Below are 22,494 nucleotides of genomic sequence, written 5' to 3'. Positions count from 1 at the left end.
GGGGAGAATGTGCAGACTCCACACAGACCATTACCCAAGCCGGGATGTAACCCAAGTCCCTGACGCTGTGAGGCAGCAGTGCTAATCACTGTGCCACCGCACTCTCCTCAAGAGAGGAGAGACCCAGTCTGTTAATCCTTTTGTCATATGTGGGTGGCACAGTGGCTAGCGCTGCTGCCTCACAGCACCAGGGACCTGGGTTCAATTCTGGCCTCGGGTGACTGTGTGGAGTTTGCACGTCCTCCCCATGTCTGCGTGGGTTTCCTCCGGGTGCTCCAGTTTCCTCCCACAGTCCAAAGATGTGCGGGTTGGGTGGATTGGCCATGATAAATTGACCCTAGTGTCAGGGGGATTAGCAGGGTAAATACATGGGGTTACGGGTACAGGACCTGGGTGGGATTGTGGTCGGTGCAGGCTCAATGGCCTCCTTCTGCACTGTAGGGATTCTATGATTCTAGAGATACCAATGTTCTGTCCATCACATGGATGTCTGACGGGGCATCGCATGTCTCTAGAATCATAAAATCCTACAGTGTAGGAGGGCGGCATTCGGCCCATCGAGTCTGCACTGGCCTCAATCCCACCCAGACCCTATCCCTGTAACCCCACATATTTACCCTGCTAATCACACGTATGACCGGGATTGCCTCACGCCTCCTTCTGCACTGTAGGGATTCTATGGTGATAGACTGGGGCTGCTCTGGGTGGATGAACAAGATGGGCCGAATGGGCCCCCCTCAACTGAAAAGTATCCCTCGATTACGTGACTCATACCTCAGCGAGAGTTGGCAGGACTTGCCGGTGACATTGATTAGCATGGGAATCGGATCCAACACAATTCTGGGAAGAGCAGTGTTCGAGTAGCCAGTCCTTTCACACGGGGTTGCAAACCCATTAGAAAGCGAATCGGAAGTTTCTGAGACAATGAGCGACTGTTTGCAGCCAACAGCAGAATGTAACTCAGCCCCTGTGCCCCACTTTAGTAACGAGGAAAGTGAGCCCATTCACTGAAGTCACAGCGAACGTGTTAAAGCTAAACCATCTGTTGGCTTTATTAGAGGAACCAGGGGGGTGGGGGGGGGGAGGTGGGGGGGGGGGGGGGGGTCATTCTCTCTAAAACTCTCTCACTTTGAGAGTGAGGATTTAAAAAAAGGACATTTGATCATACAATCCCGGCAGTACAGAAGGAGGCCATTCAGCCCACCGAGCCAGCACTGATGACAATCCCACCCTATCCCTCTAACTCCACATATTTATCCAGCTCGTCCCCCCGAAAGTAAGGTCAATTTAGCACGGCCAATCCACCTAACCTGCACATCTTTGGACACTAAGGGGCAATTTAGCCTGGCCAATCCACCTAACCTGCACATCTTTGGACACTAAGGGGCAATTTAGCCTGGCCAATCCACCTAACCCGCACATCTTTGGAGTGTGGGAGGAAATCGGAGCACCCGGAGGAAACCCACGCAAATACGGGAAGAACATGCAGACTCCGCACAGACAGTCACCCGAGGCTGGAATTGAACCTGGGTCCTTGGCGCTGTGAGGCAGCAGTGCTAATCACTGTGCCACCCCATTTGTTTGCTTAAAAATGAAGTACAGAATTATACAGCAATGCAGACTTTATGAAGGATGGTTACCTGAACGAGATGTGACCTGGGGACCCAGTATTCCAGAGAAGCGTTGCCTTTTCTGTCCTCCGGCAGCTTAGTGTAACCTTTCGTCAAACCCTCTTGCTCTTTCACCAAAGTCGCCAACTGTTGAAAGGCAGGAACATTATTATAAGCCTCCGTTTCCTCCAGATAATGTCCTTTTTAATACTGATGGAAAGGAAGCGATTTCCCCCTACCCTCCCAGCCAGAACGAATGCTCAAATTCAATATTACACTACAGTGTGGATTGGAATACACAGTCTGTGGCGAACCATTGTTGGTTCCCACTAGGTCGTGCTGAGCCATGGTCTGGCCAGTACTATGAGTCTGTATATATGTTACTGTTGGGGTTAGGGTTGGGCTGTTCTACCTGTTAATATAGTTGTTATGGTACACCCCAGTCGGCTCCGCCTCCTGGGAGAGGTATAAAGGTCACTGCTCTGCCTGGTGACCCTTTAGTCTGGGATCGTGTACTGTATATGGTAGCTCTGTTATTGTTGGCAATAAAAGCCTTTATTTCCCGAGTACATCACGCCTCTCGTGTGTTATATCGCGCATCACAGTCCAACCGCGTCCAGTTTGTAACAGATTCATAGGCCGGAACTCTACCACCTCGCCTGCCACAGAATCGGAGTGGGCAAGGGTCCAACAGAAATCTCCGTTGACCTCGGGCGGGAATTTCCGGTCTCACCCGGGCATGGTTGTATAATCCCGCACACAGAATTCCTACAGTGCAGAAGGAGGTCATTCGGCCCATCGAGCCTGCACCGACTACAATCCCACCCAGTCCCTATCCCCGTAACCCCTCATGTTTACCCTGCTAATCCCCCTGACACCAAGGGACAATTTACCATGGCCAATCCACCTAACCCACACATCTTTGGATTGATGGGACATTCACAGTCCAGAAGACCAGAAAAGGCAGGCATTCATCTGAATTTTACATGTCTCCGATGGCCATGGTTTCTGGGGATGGGGTTACATCAATCACAGAATCTGGAAGGCCCCCACAGTTCAGAAGGAGGCCATTCAGCCCATCAAGTCTGCACCGACCACACTCCCACCCAGACCCTAGCCCCATAACCCCACATATTTACCCCGCTGACCCCGAGGGGCAATTTAGCACAGCCGATCCACCTAACCAGCATGTCTTTTAGACTGTGGGAGGAAACCCACGCAGAACGGGGGAGAACATTGGGGTGGCTCAGTGGTTAGCACTGCTGCCTCACAGCGTCAGGGGCCTGGATTCGATTCTGGCCTCGGGTCACTGTCTGTGTGGAGTCTGCATGGGGAGAATGTGCAGACTCTGTACGGACAGTGACCCAAGGCCAGAATCAGTGCTAACCACTGAGCCACCCCAATGTCGTAGGCGCCACCTTTCTGCTCGACCCCAGTAATACAAGGTGCAGATAGGGGCCAGAAACAACAGCTTGCCCTCCATGTTAAAAGGAAGATTTAAGGGTCAACTGGGCTTGTGGTCAAATTTCAAATAGATGTGCGAATGGCCATATTTTGCTTTTATTTGGAGGGGATTTGGAGTTTTCCCCCACACCCTGACCCTACGCCATTTTCCTCCTTCCACAGATCAATGGCTTCCCTCCTCTCTGCACAATGATCTATCCCAGTCCCACCGAAGATGGTGGTTGACGTGTAACTTTGTCCCTGGACAGTGTTTTGATGCAACTCGAGCCTGCCTTCCTTCCCTCCTTGGTCTGTCACTTAATCCCCCTCTCACTCCGGAGAGCGAGGGGGAGAAGACAGTGGACTACTTCTTCAGTCACTGTGCCTGCTAAACATCATAGAAAATAGAAGCAGGAGGAGGCCATTCGGCCCTTCGAGCCTGCTCCACTATTCATTTTGATCATGGCTGATCATCAAATTCAATATCCTGATCCCCCCATATTCCCCATATCCCCTGATCCCTTTAGCCCCAAGAGCTATATCTAATTTCTTCTTGAAATCTTTGGCCTCAATGACTTTCTGTGGTAGTTATAAAGATATACAGCTTGGAAACAGGCCCTTTGGCCCAACTTGTCCATGCCGACCAGGTTTCCGAAACTGAACTAGTCCCATTTGCCAGCATTTAGCCCATATCCCTCTAAACCTTTCCCACCCATCTTCCTGCCAAAGTGTTTGATTTGGTTTATTATTGTCACATGTATTAGCATACAGTGAAAAGTATTGTTTCTTGCGCGCTATACAGACAAAGCATACCGTTCATAGAGAAGGAAAGGAGAGAGTGCAGAATGTAGCGTTACAGTCATAGCTCAGGTGTAGAGAAAGATCAACTTAGTGCGAAATAGGTCCATTCAAAAGTCTGATGGCAGTAGGTCTTCTAAATGTAATTGTATCCGCCTCTACCATCTCTTCTGGCAGCTCATTCACACCCTCTGTGTGAAAAGGTTGCCCTTGGGTCCCTTTTAAATTTTCCCCTCTCACCTTAAACCCATGCCCTGTAGTTTTGGACTCCCCTACCCTGGGGAAAGGACCTTGGCTATTCACCTTATCTATGCCCCTCATGATTTAATGCAAGGTGACCCCCTCACGCTCCTACGCTCCAGGGGGAAAAAAAGTCCCAGCCTCTCCTTATAATTCAAACCTTCCAGTCCCGGTAATATCCTTGTAAATCTTTTTTTGCACCCTTTCCAGTTTAATAACATCCTTCTTGTGTGTCGCTGGTATATAGAGCAGGTCTCACTGTAGTACAGGAATGCGGTGATGACGGCTGTTCCGTACACTGGGGCTTACGTTGAATTGCGGAGGTGAATTCCACACATTCACCACCCTTTGGGTGAAGAAATTTCACAGAAATTATAGAAAGCCTACAGAGCAAAAGGAGACCATTCGGCCCATCGAGCCTGCACCGACAACAATCCCACCCAGCCCCTATCCCCATAACCCCACATATTTACCCTGCTAATTCCTCCAACCTACGTTTCCCGGGACACTAAAGGGGCAATTTAACATGGCCAATGCACCTAACCCGCACATCTTTGGACTGTGGGAGGAAACCGGAGCACTCGGAGGAAACCCACGCAGACACGGGGAGAACGTGCAGACTCCACACAGACAGTGACCCGAGGCCGGAAATGAACCCGGGTCCCTGGCGCTGTGAGGCAGCAGTGCTAACCATTGTGCCACCCAATTTCTCCTCACCCAAACAGGTGCCAGAGTGTGATGATTAGGGGATTTTCACAGTAAGTTCGTTTCAGTGTTAATGTAAGCCTACTTGTGACACTAATAAATAAACTTTAAACTTACATCCCCAAGATCTATATCTAATTTCTTCTTGAAATCACACATCGTTTTGGCCTCAATTACTTTCTGTGGTAGTAAATTCCACACATTCACCACCCTCTGAATATAATCCTAACCGACTTAGTCTCTCCTCATAGGACAGACCTGCCATCCCAGAAATCAACCTGGTAAACCTGTTGATTGTGGACCGAATCAGAAAATGCTGGAAAATCTCAGCAGGTCTGGCAGCATCTGTAAGGAGAGAAAAGAGCTGATGTTTCGAGTCCAGGTGACCCTTTGTCAAAGCTAAAAGGCAGAGAAAGTGGGAGATATTTATACTGCAGGGGGAGGGAATCAAAGATGAGTCATAGCCACAGAAACCAGGGGAAAGGCTGCTAATGGCAGCCCATAGAGAGAATAGAAGGTGTGAATGGCCAAACGGCAGAGAAGCTGAAATCAGAGGGTAAACTGTGACAGATGAAGGTGTGGGGGGGGGGGGGGGGGGGGGGAGGTGTGTTGGGGGGAGTGGTGGGGAGGGGAGAAGGGTGGGGGGGAGAAGGGGGAAGGGGGTGGGTGAGAGGTAAAATGGAGATAAAGGGGAAGCAAAGGGGGAGAAAAGGTAAGGGAAAGGGTGGATAAAATCGGGGGGAAAGAAAAATAAAGAAAGCCAATAAAGAAATAAAAGGTAGAGAACAGTTAAAAATTAAATAGAATGAAAACAAGGGGGTCAAGGTGAGGTAGAACCAATCATCTGAAGTTATTGAATTCGATGTTGAGACTGGAAGACTGTAATGTGCCTCCGAGGTTGATTGGAGTTTCCAAGGCTGAGGCCCCCCTGATGGAAGCTCTCAAAGAGACAGACAGACTATTCAATCCAGCAATATTTCCGGAGAGACTTACCTGATGGGTCATCAGCTGGCTGTGTCTGCTGAAGCAGTTGTTCTCCGTCTGGAGAGTTTGAGAGAATTGCTCTTCAAGCTTCATCGTCTCCTCCAGCCCCTTCGAAACAGAGGGATATAGTTGACCTTTATAATCTTGCACCAATTAATTGCTCGCTGAAAGGTCACCAAAAGATATCCAAGCTCTGAACTGTCGCCACGGTCCCCTCAATAAACTCCTTTCCTCCTGTGCAACCCTGTTTATTTCAGTGTGTGGGAGCTTTAAATTATTTTGAGTGGTGTCTTAAAGGGGACTGCTTTTTTCATTCATAGAATCCCTACAGTGCAGAAGGAAGCCATTCGGCCCATCGAGTCTGCACCGACCACAATCCCACCCAGGCCCTATTCCCGTAACTCTACATATTTACCCCACTAATCCCCTGACACTAGGGTCAATTTAGCATGGCCAATCAACCTAACACGCGCATCTTTGGACTGTGAGAGGAAACCAGAGCACCCGGAGGAAACCCACGCAGACACGGGAAGAATGTGAAAACTTCACACAGGCAGTGACCGAGGCCAGAATTGAACCCGGGTCTCTGCTAACCATGTGCCACCGTGCCGCCCACATTCATGGGATGTGGGCATCGCTGACAGGGCCAGCATTTATTGAACTTCCCTGGGGGCATTTAGAACAGCTTCTTCCCTGCTGCCATCAGACTTTTGAATGGACCTGCCTCGCACTAAGTTGATCTTTCTCTAGCCTAACTATGACTGTAACACTACATTCTGCACCCTTTCCTTCTCTATGAACGGTATGCTTTGCCTGTATAGCGCGCAAGAAACAATACTTTTCCCTGTGTTCCAATACATGTGACAATAATAAATCAAATCAAATCAAGGAGTCAACCACATTGCTGTGGCTCTGGAGTCACATGTAGGCCAGACCAGGTAAGGACGGCAGATTTCAAAGAACAAAGAAAATTACAGCACAGGACCAGGCCCTTCAGCCCTCCAAGCCTGCACCGACCATGCTGCCCGACTGAACTAAAACCCTCTACCCTTCCAGGGACCGTATCCCTCTATTCCCATCCTATTCACGTATTTGTCAAGACACCCCTTAAAAGTCACTACCGCATCCGCTTCCACTACCTCCCCCGGCAACGAGCTCCAGGCACCCACTACTCTGTGTAAAACATCTGCCTCGTACATCTCCTTTAAACCTTGCCCCTCGCACCTTAAACCTATGCCCCCGAGTAATTGACTCTTCCACCCTGGGAAAAAGCTTCTGACTATCCACTCTGTCCATGCCTCTCATAATCTTGTAGACTTCTATCCGTCGTTCCAGTGAGAACAAACCAAGTTTCTCCAACCTCTCCTCATAGCTAATGCCCTCCATACCAGGCAACATCCTGGTAAATCTTTTCTGTACCCTCTCCAAAGCCTCCACATCCTTCTGGTAGTGTGGCGAACAGAATTGAACACTATATTCCAAGTGCGGCCTAACTAAGGTTCTATAAAGCTGCAACGTGACTTGCCAATTTTTAAACTCAATGCCCCGGCCACTGAAGGCAAGCATGCCGTATGTCTTCTTGACTACCTTCTCCACCTGAATTGCCACTTTCAGTGACCTGTGTACCTGTACACCCAGATCCCTCTGCCTATCAATACTCTTAAGGGTTCTGCCATTTACTGTATATTTCCTATCTGTATTAGACCTTCCAAAATGTATTACCTCACAACGAGTAATGCATTTTACTTGACAATAGTTTCATGGTGATCAGTAGATTCTTAATTCCAGATATTTATTGAATTGAAATTTCATCAGCTGTCATGGTGGGATTCGAACCCGGGTCCCCAGAGCAGAACCCTGGGTCTCTGGATTATCAGTCCAGCGACAATACTACTGCGCTACTGCCTCCCCATAAACTTGTGCAGAATCTTCCAGGCACTACCATACATACAACCTAGAGGAAACACTGACTTTCTTCCTAATCATTCCTTCACGTGGGCCTCGAGAACAAGGCCAGCATTTGTTGCCCATTGTCGAAAAAACCCATCCGGTTCACTAATGTCCTTTAGGGAAGGAAATCTGCCGTCCTTACCCGGTCTGGCCTACATGTGACTCCAGAGCCACAGCAATGTGGTTGACTCTTAACTGCCCTCTGAAATGGCCCAGCGAGACACTCAGTTCAAGGGGCAATTAGTGATGGGCAAATGCTGGCCTTGACAGTGGCACTCACAACATCCCATCAAAGAATAAATACATTCATTTCCTAGATGACTACACTTCAAAAGGCCGACAGTGGCTGGAGAGGTCCTGATGTGGTGAAGAGCACTATAACTGAAATCCTATCCGAGAGTCAGGGGTGGGAGGTGGGTGGGGCAGAGAGGGGGTTTAAGGGACATTTTACTCCGTACTTTAGTAATTTGGGGGGAAAAATCGTGCAAGTTCGACTTCTTGGTCTGTTAACATGTAATCATAGAATCCAGAAGGAGGCCATTTGGCCCATCGAGCCTGCACCGACCACAATCCCATCCAGGCCTTATTCCCACTCATTTACCCTGCTAATCCCCCTGACACTAAGAGAAAATTTAGCATGGCCAATCCCCCTAACCCGCACATCTTTGAACTGTGGGAGGAAACCGGAGCACCTGGAGGAAAGCCACGCAGACATAGGGAGAAGGTGCAGACTCTGCACAGACAGTCACCCGAGGCCGGAATCGAACCCGGGTCCCTGGCACTGTGAGGCAGCAGTGCTAACCATTGTGCCACCATGCTACCCAGGTGGAAGAGGTGGGTTTAGAGGCTCCTTTTGAAGGTGGGGAGGAGATGTGGGGAGGTGATGTGGCAAGAGGGAGGGAGTTAGGAAGATAGTGCAAGGTCACAGCGGCTAAAGGTTTTGGAATGGGGTGGTGGGAATCATGCTCAGGTTTAGCATGCTGTATTCAAATAGCCTGCAGGCAATCACAGTGCTCACTCGGACACTCATTTGGGGGAAGTACTGGAAGTTTGTCAATGCCTGTGGAGAGCTTTCATAGTCAACAAAGAACAGTACAGCACAGGAACAGGCCCTTCGGCCCACCAAGCCTGCACCGATGACGCCGTCCTATCTAGACCAACCAACCACCTGTATCCCTCTATTCCCTGCCTATTTGAGAGTCTTTCCAGATAAGTCTTAAATGTCACGAACGTGTCTGCCTCAACCACCTCACTTGGCAGCGCATTCCAGGCCCCCACCACCCTCTGTGTAAAAAACTTCCCCCCGCACATCTCCACTGAACCTTTCCCTCCTCATCTTGAACTTGTGCCCCCTTGTGATGGTCATTTCTGCCCCTGGGAAAAAGCTTCCAACTGTTCAGAGTCACAGAGAAATACGGCACGGAAACAGGCCCTTCGGCCCAACCGGTCCATGCCGACCATGGTGCCCTCCCAGCTAGTCCCAATTGCCCATATCCCTCTAATCCCTGCCCACCCACGTACTTATCCAAATGATGCTATCGTACCCGCTCAACCACTTTCTCTGGCAGCTCCTTCTCTATACGCACCACCCTCTGGGTGAATTTCAGGAGATGGGAGGGGGAATTGGGGAAGGGGGGGAAATCAAAGACCTTGACATAACTCTGCAGGTCACAGAATAACAACACAACATGTCTCCGAGGCAATTTTGCCTCCCAACCACCTCACACAATAATGCAACTAAGTGACTGCCATTGAACTAATGCCATCCAGTTTCCAGTTAGATTAGTGAATCATTCAGGTAAAAGGAGGCTTGAAATGTCAACGTACTCATTTACGATAACGAGACTTGGCTACATTGTTTTAGCTGTCAGAGCAAATCCATTATCAAACCTCCCCCGTGGGCCCAGAAGTTAATGTATGAAACAACCTCCGCTGATGGGGTGATGTTAGCATCTATACAACAGCCCACTGTCTAATTACCAATATTATGCTGCACTTTCTCAGATAGGCATTTTACAGCAGCATCAGACGCTCCCATTGACTGTTGACCCTTTTCTGGTCGAGAGCTCCATAGCATACATGCACATCATGCATAGAAACTAGAAGCAGGAGGCCATTCGGCCCTGCTCTGCCATTCATTGTGATCACAGCTTGATAATCAGATTCCATATCCCTTGATCTCTTCAGCCCTAAGAGCAAGAAAATACTGCCCCTGGCAGCACAGTGGTTCATCTCCACATCAGCACGGTGGCTAGCACTGCTGCCTCACAGCGCCAGGGATCCGGGTTCGATTCCCGACTTGGGTCACTGTCTGTGCGGAGTCTGCACGTTCTCCCCGTCTCTGCGTCGGTTTCCTCCGGTTTCGTCCCACAATCCGAAAGGTGTGTTAGTTAGGTGCATTGGACATGCTAAATTGTCCCCGAGTGTACCCGAACAGATGCCAGAGTGTGGCAACTAGGGGATTTTCACAGTAACTTCATTGCAGTGTTAATGTAAGCCCTACTTGTGACACCAATAAATAAACTTCAAACTTTCAGCCCCAAGAGTTATATCTAGTTTCTTCTTGAAATCACACAATGTTTTGGCCTCAACTACTTTCTGTGGAAGTGAATTCCACACATTCACCACTCTCTGGGTGAAGAAATTTCTCCTCACCTCAGTTCTAAAAGGTTTACCCCTTATCCTCAAACTATGACCCCTGGTTCTGGACTCCCCCATCATCGGGAACATTCTTTCTGAATCTACCCTGTCTCATCCTGTTAGAATTTTATAAGTTTCTATGAGATCACCTCTCACTCTTCCAAACTCCAGTGAATATAATCCTAACCGACTTAGTCTCTCCTCATATGACAGACCTGTCATCCCAGGAATCAGCCTGGTAAACCTTCGCTGTACTCCCTTTATAGCAAGGACATCCTTCCTCAGATAAGGACACCAAAACTGCACCAGGATTTAGAAAAGAGAAAACATTTAAAGTTTCATAGAATCCCGACAGTGCAGGAGGCGGCTATTCAGCCCATCGAGTCTGCACCGACCACAATCCCACCCAGGCCCTATTCCCGTAACCCCTCATATTTACCCTGCTACTCCCCCTGACACTAGGGTTAATTTAGCACGGCCAATCTCGCACACCATTGGACTGTGGGAGGAAACTGAAGCACCTGGAGGAAACCCACGCAGACACGGGGAGAACGTGCAGACTCCGCACAGAGAGTGACCCGAGGCCGGAATTGAACCCGGATCCCTGGCGCTGTGAGGCAGCAGTGTTAACCTCTGTGCCACCCCATGTTCTTAGGATATAGTCAACACTAACCAGGGCCATATCTATTGCCAGTTCAGTGCTATCCTGAGAGGAAGGTGGCCAGTGGCTTGAAGCTAATGACATTAAGAATCAACAGTGTAATCTGGGACTTCCAATCTTCCATGGGAGATTAGGGTTGCGGACAAAACCAGCATTTCTTACCCAACCCTAATGTGGTGGGTAAGCCGCTTTCTTGAACCGCTGCAGTCCATGTGGTGTAGATACGCCCATTGCTGTTAGGGAGGGAGTTCTTCGATTTTGACCCAGCAACAGTGAAGGAGCGGCGATATATTTCCAAGTCAGGGTGGCGAGTGACTTGGGGGGGAACCTCCAGGTGGTGGTGCTCCCCATGTGTCTGCTGCCCCCTGTCCTTCCAGATGGTAGAGGTCACAGGGTTGGAATGTCAGAAGGAACCATGGTGGGGTTGCTGGCAGACGGTGGCATTGTTGCCCGTCTGCCAGTGGTGGAAGGAATAGATGTTTATTGTGGTGGGTGCAGTGCCAATCAAGTGGGCTGCTTTGTCATGGAGAGTGTCAAGCTCTTGAGTGTTGTTGGAGATGCACCATCCAGACAAGTGGAGAATACTCCACCACACCTCAGCACTGTTCCTTAAGCATCTTTTTCTCTCACCCTTATTCTTTCACAGGATATGGGCTTCACCACCAAGCCCAGTATTTGTTGCCCATCCCTAGTTGCCCCTGAACTGAGTGGCTTCCTGGGCCATTTCAGAGGGCAGTGAAGAGTGAACCACGTTGCCGTGGATCTGGAGTCACATGTAGGCCAGACCGGGCAAGGACGGCAGATTTCCTTCCCTAAAGGCGCATTAGTGAACCAGATGGGTTTTTACAACAATTGATGGTAGGTTCATGCTCACCATTTACTGAGACTAACTTTCAATTCCAGATTTTGTTAATTGAATTCAAATTCCACCCGTTACTGTGGAGGAGTTTGAACCCATGTCCGCAGAGCATTCAGCCTGGGCCTCTAGCCCGGTGACCCTGCCACTACACCACCGTCTTCCCTCTAATAAGTTAAAGGTGGGCGGCACGGTGGCTGGCATTGCGGCCTCAGAACGCCAGGGACCTGGATTCAATTCCAGCCTTGGGTGATTGTCTGTTTGGAGTTTGCATGTTCTCCCTGTATCTGTCGGTTTCCTCCGGGTGCTCCGGTTTCCTCCCACAGTCCAAAGATGTGCAGGTTAGGTGGATTGGCCATGCTAAATTGCCCCTTAGTGTCTGAAGATGTGCAGGTTAGGTGGATTGGCCATGTTAAATTGCCCCTTAGTATCCAAAGATGTGTAGGTTAGGTGGATTGGCCATGCTAAATTGCCCCTTAATGTCAACAGATATGTAGATTAGGTGGATTGGCCATGCTAAATTGCCCCTTAATGTCAACAGATATGTAGATTAGGCGGATTGGCCATGCTAAATTGCCCCTTAGCATCCAAAGATGTGCAGGTTAGGTGGATTGTGGTGTTACAGGGGAGTGCGCCTGGGAAGATACTTTGTCAGAGACTTGGTACAGACTCGATGGGCCAAATGGCCTTTTTCTGCACCGTAGGGATTCTATTACCCTATGAAGCAGCAAAGAGCAGCAGGGATAGCCAGATTAGCGGGGGAGTGATAGGAAAGGTCATATACATCTGATCCGATTATTCAGGTCAGGCAGCCTGGACCTCCTACAGGGTTCAGTAAACTCTATAAATATACTGAACTCTCTAATGAAGAATGAATGGGGGGGGGAGAAAAATTAAGTCATCCAAAACGTTGGGAGTGATGGGTCAGGAATTCTGCTGAATGTAACTGTTTTATTGAGTCAATATATTTAATAGCCAGGAATAAACCTGGGCGTTTTCTTCTTTCTGTGACCAACACCAGTCCAACGCCGGCATCGCCACATCCTGGGGATTTAAACTGCGAAGTGCAGACTCGGATATTCAAGCTTAATTTGAAGACATATTCACAGGATATATAGGACACAGTGCTGAGCCAAAGGCTGTTCGGTCTCACCCATTCTCGTCACAAGCACGAGATCAAAGGTAATGAGATGCCTTTGGTGACTACATCAAACCTGCCGTGAATCACTTTGATCTCTCCCTCGTGTGAAAAGTGTGGAGGTACAAGGAGGTTCACTTCAAAGCCATTTTTACCCTGTTCAAGAAAACCTACCTTGCAACATGCTGGAGGATTCAGGAAGAATGTTCCCAATGTCAGGGGGGGGGGTTGGAGGTGGCAGAACTAGTTTAAAGTTTACTTATTTATTAGTCACAAGTAGGCTTACCTTAACACTGCAATGAAGTTACTATGAAAACCCCCGAGTCGCCACACTCCACCGCCTGTTCGGGTATGCCTAGGGAGAATTTTTTTTTCTTAGAGGTTTATAGCATGGAAACAGGCCCTTTGGCCCAACTTGTCCATGCCGCTCTTTTATTTAAACCCCTAAGCTATTGCCCGCATTTGGCCCATATCCCTCGACAGCCATCTTACCCATATAACTGTCTAAATGCTTTTTAAAAGACAAAATTGTGCCCGCCTCTACTACTACCTCTGGCAACTTGTTCCAGACACTCGCCACCCTGTGTGTGAAAACATTGACCCTCTGGATCCTTTTGTATCTCTCCCTCTCACCTTAAACCTATGCCCTCTAGTTTTAGACTCCCCTACCTTTGGGTAAAGATATTGACTATCTAGCTGATCTATGCCCCTCATTATTTTATAGACCTCTATACGATCACCCCTCAGCCTCCTACACTCCAGAGAAAAAAGTCCCAGTCTATCCAGCCTCTCCTTATAACTCAAACCATCAAGTCCCGGTGGCATCCTAGTAAATTTTTTCTGCACTCCTTTCTATAATAGTGACCAGAACTGAACACAGTATTCCAAGTGTGGCCTTACCAATGTCTTGTACAACTTCAACGAGACATCCCAACTCCTGTATTCAATGTTATTTAGCATGGCCAATGCACCTAACCAGCACGTCTTTTAGACTGTGGGAGGAAACCGGAGAAAACCCACGCAGACACGGGGAGAACGTGCAAACTCCATGCAGACAGTGACCCAAGCCGGGAATCGAACCCAGGTCCCTGGCGCTGTGAAGCAGCAGTGCTAACCACTGTGTCTTCTCTGCTCCAGCGAAAACATCGGAGCAGAGAAGTCTTCTTGTTGCAAAAGTCCATCACTTGCTCTGACACGTATCTGTAGTCATGATGTGGAAATGCCAGCGTTGGACTGGGGTAAACACAGTAAGGAGTCTAACAGCACCAGGTTAAAGTCCAACAGGTTTATTTGGTAGCAAATGCCACTAGCTTTCGGAGCGCTGCTCCTTCGTCAGACGGAGTGGAAATCGTCCGAAGGAGCAGCGCTCCAAAAGCTAGTGGCGTTTGCTACCAAATAAACCTGTTGGACTTTAACCTGGTGTTGTTAGACTCCTTACTGTCGTACCTGTAGCACAGGGACAAGCAGTTCAGGCCAATGGATAGCACATGGCGGCATTGGGGATGGTGCAGAGACTTCGGTTAGGTGGACAGACTGGAGAAGCCAAGATTGTTCTCCTTAATGTGAAGGTAGAGAGCCAATTTGTTCAAAATCTTAAGGGCTTGGGGCGGCAAGGTGGCACAGTGGGTTCAATTCCCGGTTTGGGTCCACTGTCTGTGTGGAGTCTGCACGTTCTCCCCATGTCTGTGTGGGTTTCCTTTGGGTGCTCCGGTTACCTCCCACAGTCCAAAGATATGCGGGTTAGGTGCATTGGCCATGCTAAATTGTCCCTTAGTTCCTGGGATGCCTAGGTTAGAGGGATTAGCAGATTAACTATCTGGGATCACGGGGATAGAGCCTGGGTGGGACTGTTGTCAGTGCAGACTCAATGGGCCAAATGGCCTCCTTCTGCACTGCAGAGATTCTATGATTGTAAAGTTCCAGACAGGATTAACAGGGTGAAACTGTTCCTGCTGGAACAGTTGTATTGTATTAACAGTTGAATGTATTGTCTCCAAATTTGCAGATGATACAAAACTGGATGGGAGGGTGAGCTATGAGGAGAATGCAGAGATGCTTCAGGATGATTTGGACAGGCTGAGTGTGTGGGCATCAGCATGGCAGGTGCAGTTTATAGTTGTGTCAGGAAATAGAGTTAGCTTTAAATAATTTATATATTTTTTGTGGGTATTAGAAATAGGGTATACTTTAAGGAAGGTTAATTTTGTATTTCTGTATTTTTGTGTTAATAACTGTAGTTCGGTTCAGATGTCTGCATTGTAATGAGCGTTTTATGATGTTAAAGCAAACAGGGTTTAAAAGAAAAACTAGGTTGTTGCTTAGCAACCAGGGGCCACACTGAGACAGCAAGAGCATTTGAGTTAGTTGTAAGCTAGTGCCAGGAGTAGCTGGAAATAGGGCAGGGAATTGTAGAGATTTCCAATAAGGACAAGAGAGGGTCACAGGAACCAGGAAATGGGAGAAAAGGTGGTCTGGGGAAGATAGTTAAGTCAAAGGAACAAAGAACTGGAATCTGAGCAAAATCTTGTTCAGGGAAATTAAAGAGCAAAGAAAGGATTCTGAATTACAGAGACAGCCGCAGGAACCAGATTTAACATTTGCTTGCAAGAAACCAGACATCTTAGATCAACAGATATACATTCATGATTTGGAAGCGGGAACTGAATGTATTATCTCCAAATTTACAGATGATACAAAGTTGGGTGGGAGGATGAGCTGTGAGGAGGATGCAGAGATACTTCAGTGTGATTTGGACAGGCTGAGTGTGTGGGCATGGCAGATGCAGTTTATAGTTGTATTGGAGGTGGTACAACAAAGGATCACAAATTGTCCTTGGGATAAGTGAACGTGACTAGCCATGTAAATACTTTGGTTACAAGAGCAGATCAGAGGCTAGGAATCCTGCAGCGAGTAACTCACCTCCCGACTCCCCAAAGCCTGTCCACTATCTGCAAGGCACAAGTCAGGGTAGTGATGGAACACTCCCCACTTGCCTGGATGAGTGCAGCTCCAACAGCACTCAAGAAGCTCGACACCATCCAGGATAAAGCAGCCCCGCTCGAACGATAGCCCTTCCAGAAATATTCACTCCCTCCACCACCAACACACAGTGGCAGCAGTGTGTACTATCCACTAGATGCATTGTAGGAACTCACCAAGGCTCCTTTGGCAGCACCTTCTCAACCTACGACCTCTACCATCCAGAAGGACAAGGGCAGCAGACGTCTGGGAACACCACCACCTGGAGATTCCCCTCCAAGCCGCTCACCATCCTAACTTGGAAATATATTGGCCGTTCCTTCACTGTCGCTGGGTCAAAATCCTGGAATTCCCTCCCTAACAGCACTGTGGGTGTACCTACACCACATGGACACCAACGGGTCAAGAAGGCAGCTCACCACCACCTTCTCCAGGACAGTTAGGATTGCTGGCCTGGCCAGCAATGACCACATCCTGTAATCTTTTTTAAAACAAGGGGTTTATCATAGAGACCCTACAGTACAGAAAGAGGCCATTCGGCCCATCGAGTCTGCACCGACCACAATCCCACCCAGGCCCTACCCCCATATCCCTACATATTTTACCCACTAATCCCTCTAACCTACACATCTCAGGACACTAAGGGGCAATTTTAGCATGGCCAATCAACCTAACCCGCACATCTTTGGACTGTGGGAGGAAACCGGAGCACCCGGAGGAAACCCACGCAGACAAGTGGAGAATGTGCAAACTCCACACAGACAGTGACCCAAGCCGGGAATCGAACCCAGGTCCCTGGAGCTGTGAAGCAGCAGTGCTAACCTCTGTGCTACCGTGCCGCCCTTATCCTATGATGTGAGACTGAATAAAGTCAGGCTTATGTTCCTGGAGTTTAGTAGAATGATTTTTGATTGTTCTTTTAACTTGTCTGAAAACAACGGCCATCGCAAGCAACGTGAGGCTTCCCGTGAAGATCTGAGCTCCACCAACCTGCGCGAGGGCTTGGACCTCATTCAATGATTTCAGGGCCGTGTCCCTCTCTTCCTCGAGCTCGTTGCTTTTGGAACTGTAATCTGAAGAACAGAGGGAACAGTCAGGGTTTTAAAATCTAAACAGAGATAATAGAGAAAAGGATGTCACTTGAAGACAACCAGAGACATCAGCTTCAAGGCAACAAGTGATTTGCACAGGTTATAGTTAACGCTATGGTTACGAAGCCCACCAATGCCTCCACTTTCTCAGGAGACTAAGGAAATTTGGTATGTCCACTACGACTCTCACCAACTTTTACAGATGCACCATAGAAAGCATTCTTTCTGGTTGTATCACAGCTTGGTATGGCTCCTGCTCTGCCCAAGACCGCAAGAAACTACAAAAGGTTGTTAATGTAGCCCAATCCATCACGCAAACCAGCCTCCCATCCATTAACTCTGTCTACACTTCCCGCTGCCTTGGAAAAGCAGCCAGCATAATTAAGGACCCCACGCACCACGGACATTCTCTCTTCCACCTTCTTCTTTCGGGAAAAAGATACAAAATCTGATGTCACGTACCAACTGACTCAAGAACAGCTTCTTCTCTGCTGCCGTCAGACTTTTGAACGGACCTACCATATATTAAGCTGATCTTTCTCTTCTGTAACTGTAACACTATATTCTGCACCCTCTCCTTCTCCCCTATGTACTCCATGAACGGTATGCTTTGTCTGTATAGCGTGCAAGGAACATGACTTTTCACTGTATGTTAATACGTGACAATAATAAATCAAATCAACTATATTGTGGATTCTCAGAAGCGATGAGATTGCTTCGCTATCTCATCTCCTTTGTTGCTTTTAAAAATATCCTTGAACTACATCCCTGCCCATCATCCTACAAACCTTTACTGTTAAGATGATCTCAAAATGAAAGAAAAACAAAAAGGAACAAAAACAATGGAGAGAGAGCTTGCTTTCACAACGACAGGACTTCCCAAATTGCTGTACAGACAATGAAGTAATTTAAGTGTCATTAAGAAGAATGTTATTCAATCATTTATTGCCCATCGCTGAGGGCAGTTGAGAGTCAACCACATTGCTGTGGCTCTGGAGTCACATGTAGGCCAGACCAGGTAAGGACGGCAGGTTTCCTTCCCTAAAGGACATTAGTGAACGAGATGGGTTTTCCAACAATCGACAATGGTTTCATGGTCATCAGTAGATTCTTAATTCCAGATATTTTTTTATTGAATTCAAATTCCACCATCTGCCGTGGTGGGATTCGACCCCGGGTCCCCAGAACATCACCCTGGCTCCCTGGATTACTAGTTTAGTGACAATACCACTTCGCCACTGCCTCTCCGCCAGTATTGAGTGCTTATGCAGGAAATGTTGAGCCCATTTGTGAGAGGCATGGGGTTTCTTTAGCGCAGCGTCCAACTGTTCCTGTTTGATTATGGGAGTCTGTGGGTGGCACACTGGCACGGTAGTTAGCACTGCTGCCTCACGTATTTTACATAGCTTTAAAAAACATGAGCATATAAAAACAAACTTCAAGTTTAAAAATGATTACTGGCAATGGTCTACATGCCCATCACAATGACCGTTTCCATCTGACAAAAAAGCACTTTTATTTTTAAACTGGAAAAGTAGTTCTTCAAACATATAAACCAGTTCGATTCCCGGCTTGGGTCACTGTCTGTGCAGAGTCTGCACATTCTCTCCCGTGTCTGCGTGGGTTTCCTCCGGGTGCTCCGGTTTCTTCCCACAGTCCGAAAGATGTGCTGGTTAGGGGGGATTGGCCGTGCTAAATTCTCCCTCAGTGTGACCCGAACAGGGGGGATTTTCACAGTAACTTCATTGCAGTGTTAATGCAAGCCTACTTGTCTCACTAATAAATCTATATCTTATGAACTTATGAGGAATAGGGATGTTTTACTGCAAGTGTATGGGGTGTTGGTGAGGCCACAACTGGAATATTCTGTGCGGTTTTGGAGTCCTTATCTGAAGAAGGGGGTACAGCGAAGGTTTACCAGGCTGATTCCTGGGATGGCAGGTCTGTCATATGAAGAGACTAAGTCAGTTAGGATTATATTCACTGGAGTTTAGAAGAGTGAGAGAGGATCTCATAGCAACTTACAAAATTCTAACAGGGTTAGACAGGATAGATTCCGAAAGAATGTTCCCGATGGTGCGGGAGTCCAGAACTAAGGAGTCATAGTTTGAGGATAAGAGGTAAACCTTTTAGACTGAGGTGAGGAGAAATTTCTTAGATGTGACACTATACAACATATTTTCAGAATGGAGGCTGTGGTCGTTAGGAGTTGAGTTGATAATGTGTGCTCCACAGAGAACCTTATGGGGAGGTAATGGCCTAGTGGTATTATCGCTAGACTATTAATCCAGAAACTCAGCTAATGTTCTGGGGACCCGGGTTTGAATCTCGCCATGGCAGATGGCGGAATTTGAATTCAATAAAAAAAACCTGGAATTAAGAATCTACTGATGAAACTATTGTCGGAAAAATCCATCTGGTTCACTAATGTCCTTTAGGGAAGGAAATCTGCCGTCCTTACCTGGTCTGGCCCACATGTGAGTCCGGAGCTACAGCAATGTGGTTGACTCTCAACTGCCCTCCAAGGGCAACGAGGGATGGGCAATAAATGCTGGCCAGCCAGCGACGCCCATGTCCCACGAATGAATAAAAATGGAGGAAAGCAGAAGAACAAAGATAATGAAGGAAAGTGAAACCAGATTGGGCAGAGGGACATAAAAGCGAATAAGAAAGAAGGAAGAATTTATGGAAACATAGAGTCCCTACAGTGCAGAAGGAGGCAATTCGGCCCATCGAGTCTGCATGGATTAGTATCCCACCGAGGCCCTATCTCAATCCCCCCATGCATCTACCCTGGCTAGTCCCTGTGACACTAAGGGGCAATTTAGTACGGCCAATCCACCTAACCCGCACATCTTTGGAGTGTGGGAGGAAACTGGAGCATCCAGAGGGAACCCACGCAGACACGGGGAGAATGTGCAAACTCCACACAGACAGTGACCCAAGCCGGGAATTGAACCTGGGTCCCTGGCTCTGTGAGGCAGCAGTGCTAACCACTGTGCCACCCAAAATTTGATGAGCCTCAGAAATCAAATTATGCACAAAAAGGCAGTGACTCAGGAACCACAATAATACAGTGCTCAAACCATCTCATTGCCTGACAGGGGGACATCCAGCCTGCCCTGTGGGTTGAATCTGGGGCGAGAGTTAAGTGAATACCACCCGGGGTATAAATCGTATAATAAAAAATGAACCGTACCTTGCAACTTGGTGTTCATTTTCTCCAGGAAGGAGTCACAGCGAGTGCATTTCTGAAGGGGGTAACTGCAATGGAAGGAAGTGAGGAGTTATCGGTTTCTGCTGGGATAGAAATTACTGCCGGCGATGTTACCAGACAAATGCGCACCAATCTATTTCTTCCCCCTGCCATTATTTGCAATTGATACTTGAATTGGTTTATTTAACAAAGGGACTGAGAGTGGGTAATCACCCCGGGGGTGGAGTCCACTCTTAGGCAGAAGACATATAGAAGACATGTAAAGTGGATTGGGGACTGGCTATCCGACAGGAAGCAAAGAGTCGGAATAAATGGGTGTTTTTCCGGTTGGAGGAAGGTAACTAGTGGCGTGCCGCAGGGATCAGTACTCGGGCCGCAACTGTTTACCATTTATATAGATGATCTGGAGGAGGGGACGGAGTGTAGGGTAACGAAGTTTGCAGACGACACAAAGATAAGTGGAAAAGTGAATCGTGTGGAGGACGGAGAAGATCTGCAGAGAGATTTGGACAGGCTGAGTGAGTGGGCGAGGATATGGCAAATGGAGTATAACGTTGAGAAATGCGAGGTTATACACTTTGGAGGAAATAATAACAAATGGGATTACTATCTCAATGGAAACAAATTAAAACATGCTACCGTGCAAAGGGACCTGGGGGTCCTTGTGCATGAGACGCAAAAGCCCAGTCTGCAGGTACAACAGGTGATCAAGAAGGCAAATGGGATGTTGGCCTATATTGCGAAGGGGATAGAATATAAAAGCAGGGATGTCTTGATGCACCTGTACAGGGCATTGGTGAGGCCGCAGCTGGAATACTGTGTGCAGTATTGGTCCCCTTATATGAGGAAGGATATATTGGCATTGGAGGGAGTGCAGAGAAGGTTCACCAGGTTGATACCGGAGATGAGGGGTTTGGATTATGAGGAGAGGCTGAGGAGATTGGGTTTGTACTCATTGGAGTTTAGAAGGATGAGGGGGGATCTTATGGAGACTTATAAGATAATGCGGGGGCTGGATAGGGTGGAGGCGGAGAGATTCTTTCCACTTAGTAAGGAAGATAAAACTAGAGGACACAGCCTCAAAATAAAGGGGGGTCGGTTTAAGACAGAGTTGAGGAGGAACTTCTTCTCCCAGAGGGTGGTGAATCTCTGGAATTCTCTGCCCACTGTGGTGGTGGAGGCTACCTCGCTGAATATGTTTAAAGCGCGGATGGATGGATTCCTGATCGGTAAGGGAATTAAGGGTTATGGGGATCAGGCGGGTAAGTGGTACTGATCCACGTCAGATCAGCCATGATCTTATTGAATGGCGGGGCAGGCTCGAGGGGCTAGATGGCCTACTCCTGCTCCTATTTCTTATGTTCTTATGTTCTTAACACACATCTTTACGAGCTTGCTGCAGTCTGGAGCTTTGAATAGTGATGGTACAAATGGGGCAGGCATGGTGGCACGTGGTTAGCACTGCTGCCTCACAGCGCCAGGGACCCGGGTTCGATTCCCAGCTTGGGGCACTGTCTGTGTGGAGTTTGCATGTTCTCCCCGTGTCTGCGTGGATTTCCTCCGGGTGCTCCAGTTTCCTCCCACGGTCCAAAGAGGTGTAGGTTAGGTGGATTGGTCATGCTTATTGCCCCTTAGTGTCCAATGATGTGCAGGTTAGTGGCTTGGCCATACTAAATTGCCCCTTAGTGTCCAAAGATGTGTGGTTTAAGTAGATTGGCACTGCTAAATTGCCCCTTAGTGTCCAAAGAGATGCAGGTTAGGTGGATTGGCCATGCTAAATTGCCCCTTCGTGTCAGGGGGATTAGCAGGGTAAATACGTGGGGTTACGGGGATAGGGTCTGGGTGGGATTGTTGTTGGTGCTGACTCGATGGGCTGAATGGCCTCCTTCTGCACTGTGGGGATTCTATGATTCTGGAGACACCAATGTTCTTTCCATCACATGGGTGTCTGACCGGGCATCACACGTATGACCAGAAATCACACGTCTGACCAGGATTCTCTCACGCTCTTGCCACTGGTGTGTGTTGGAAGGATTTAAAGTTGATAATTAACCTGTCTGGCTGTGTTACAAACCCACCTTCCCCGGCCTGGGATAGGACTCAAACCCAGAGTTCCTGGCTCAGAGGTGGGGATGCTACCCACTGCGCCATAGGACCCCCAAAGCATGCACATATTTTAGTT

The 22,494-nt window shown here is 48.2% G+C and overlaps 1 protein-coding gene across 1 annotated transcript in view; it reads right to left on the bottom strand.

Annotated features, from left to right (window-relative positions):
• The window catches only part of LOC144480409 (uncharacterized), a 39,922-nt gene that overhangs the window by 4,497 nt on the left and 12,931 nt on the right, over positions 1–22,494 (bottom strand). The window contains exons 4-7 of the mRNA XM_078199816.1: positions 20,295–20,359; positions 16,995–17,077; positions 5,790–5,888; positions 1,641–1,757 (exon numbers count right to left, since the gene is read on the bottom strand). Of these exons, the coding sequence (XP_078055942.1) occupies positions 1,641–1,757; positions 5,790–5,888; positions 16,995–17,077; positions 20,295–20,359 (364 nt within the window). The remainder of the gene's footprint in view (positions 1–1,640; positions 1,758–5,789; positions 5,889–16,994; positions 17,078–20,294; positions 20,360–22,494) is intronic.

This window comes from Mustelus asterias, chromosome 29 (genome assembly GCF_964213995.1).
Source record: "Mustelus asterias chromosome 29, sMusAst1.hap1.1, whole genome shotgun sequence".
Classification (NCBI taxonomy): domain Eukaryota; kingdom Metazoa; phylum Chordata; class Chondrichthyes; order Carcharhiniformes; family Triakidae; genus Mustelus; species Mustelus asterias.
The sequence above is the reverse complement of the archived record's forward strand: the minus strand, read 5'-3'. Positions and strand labels throughout refer to the sequence as shown.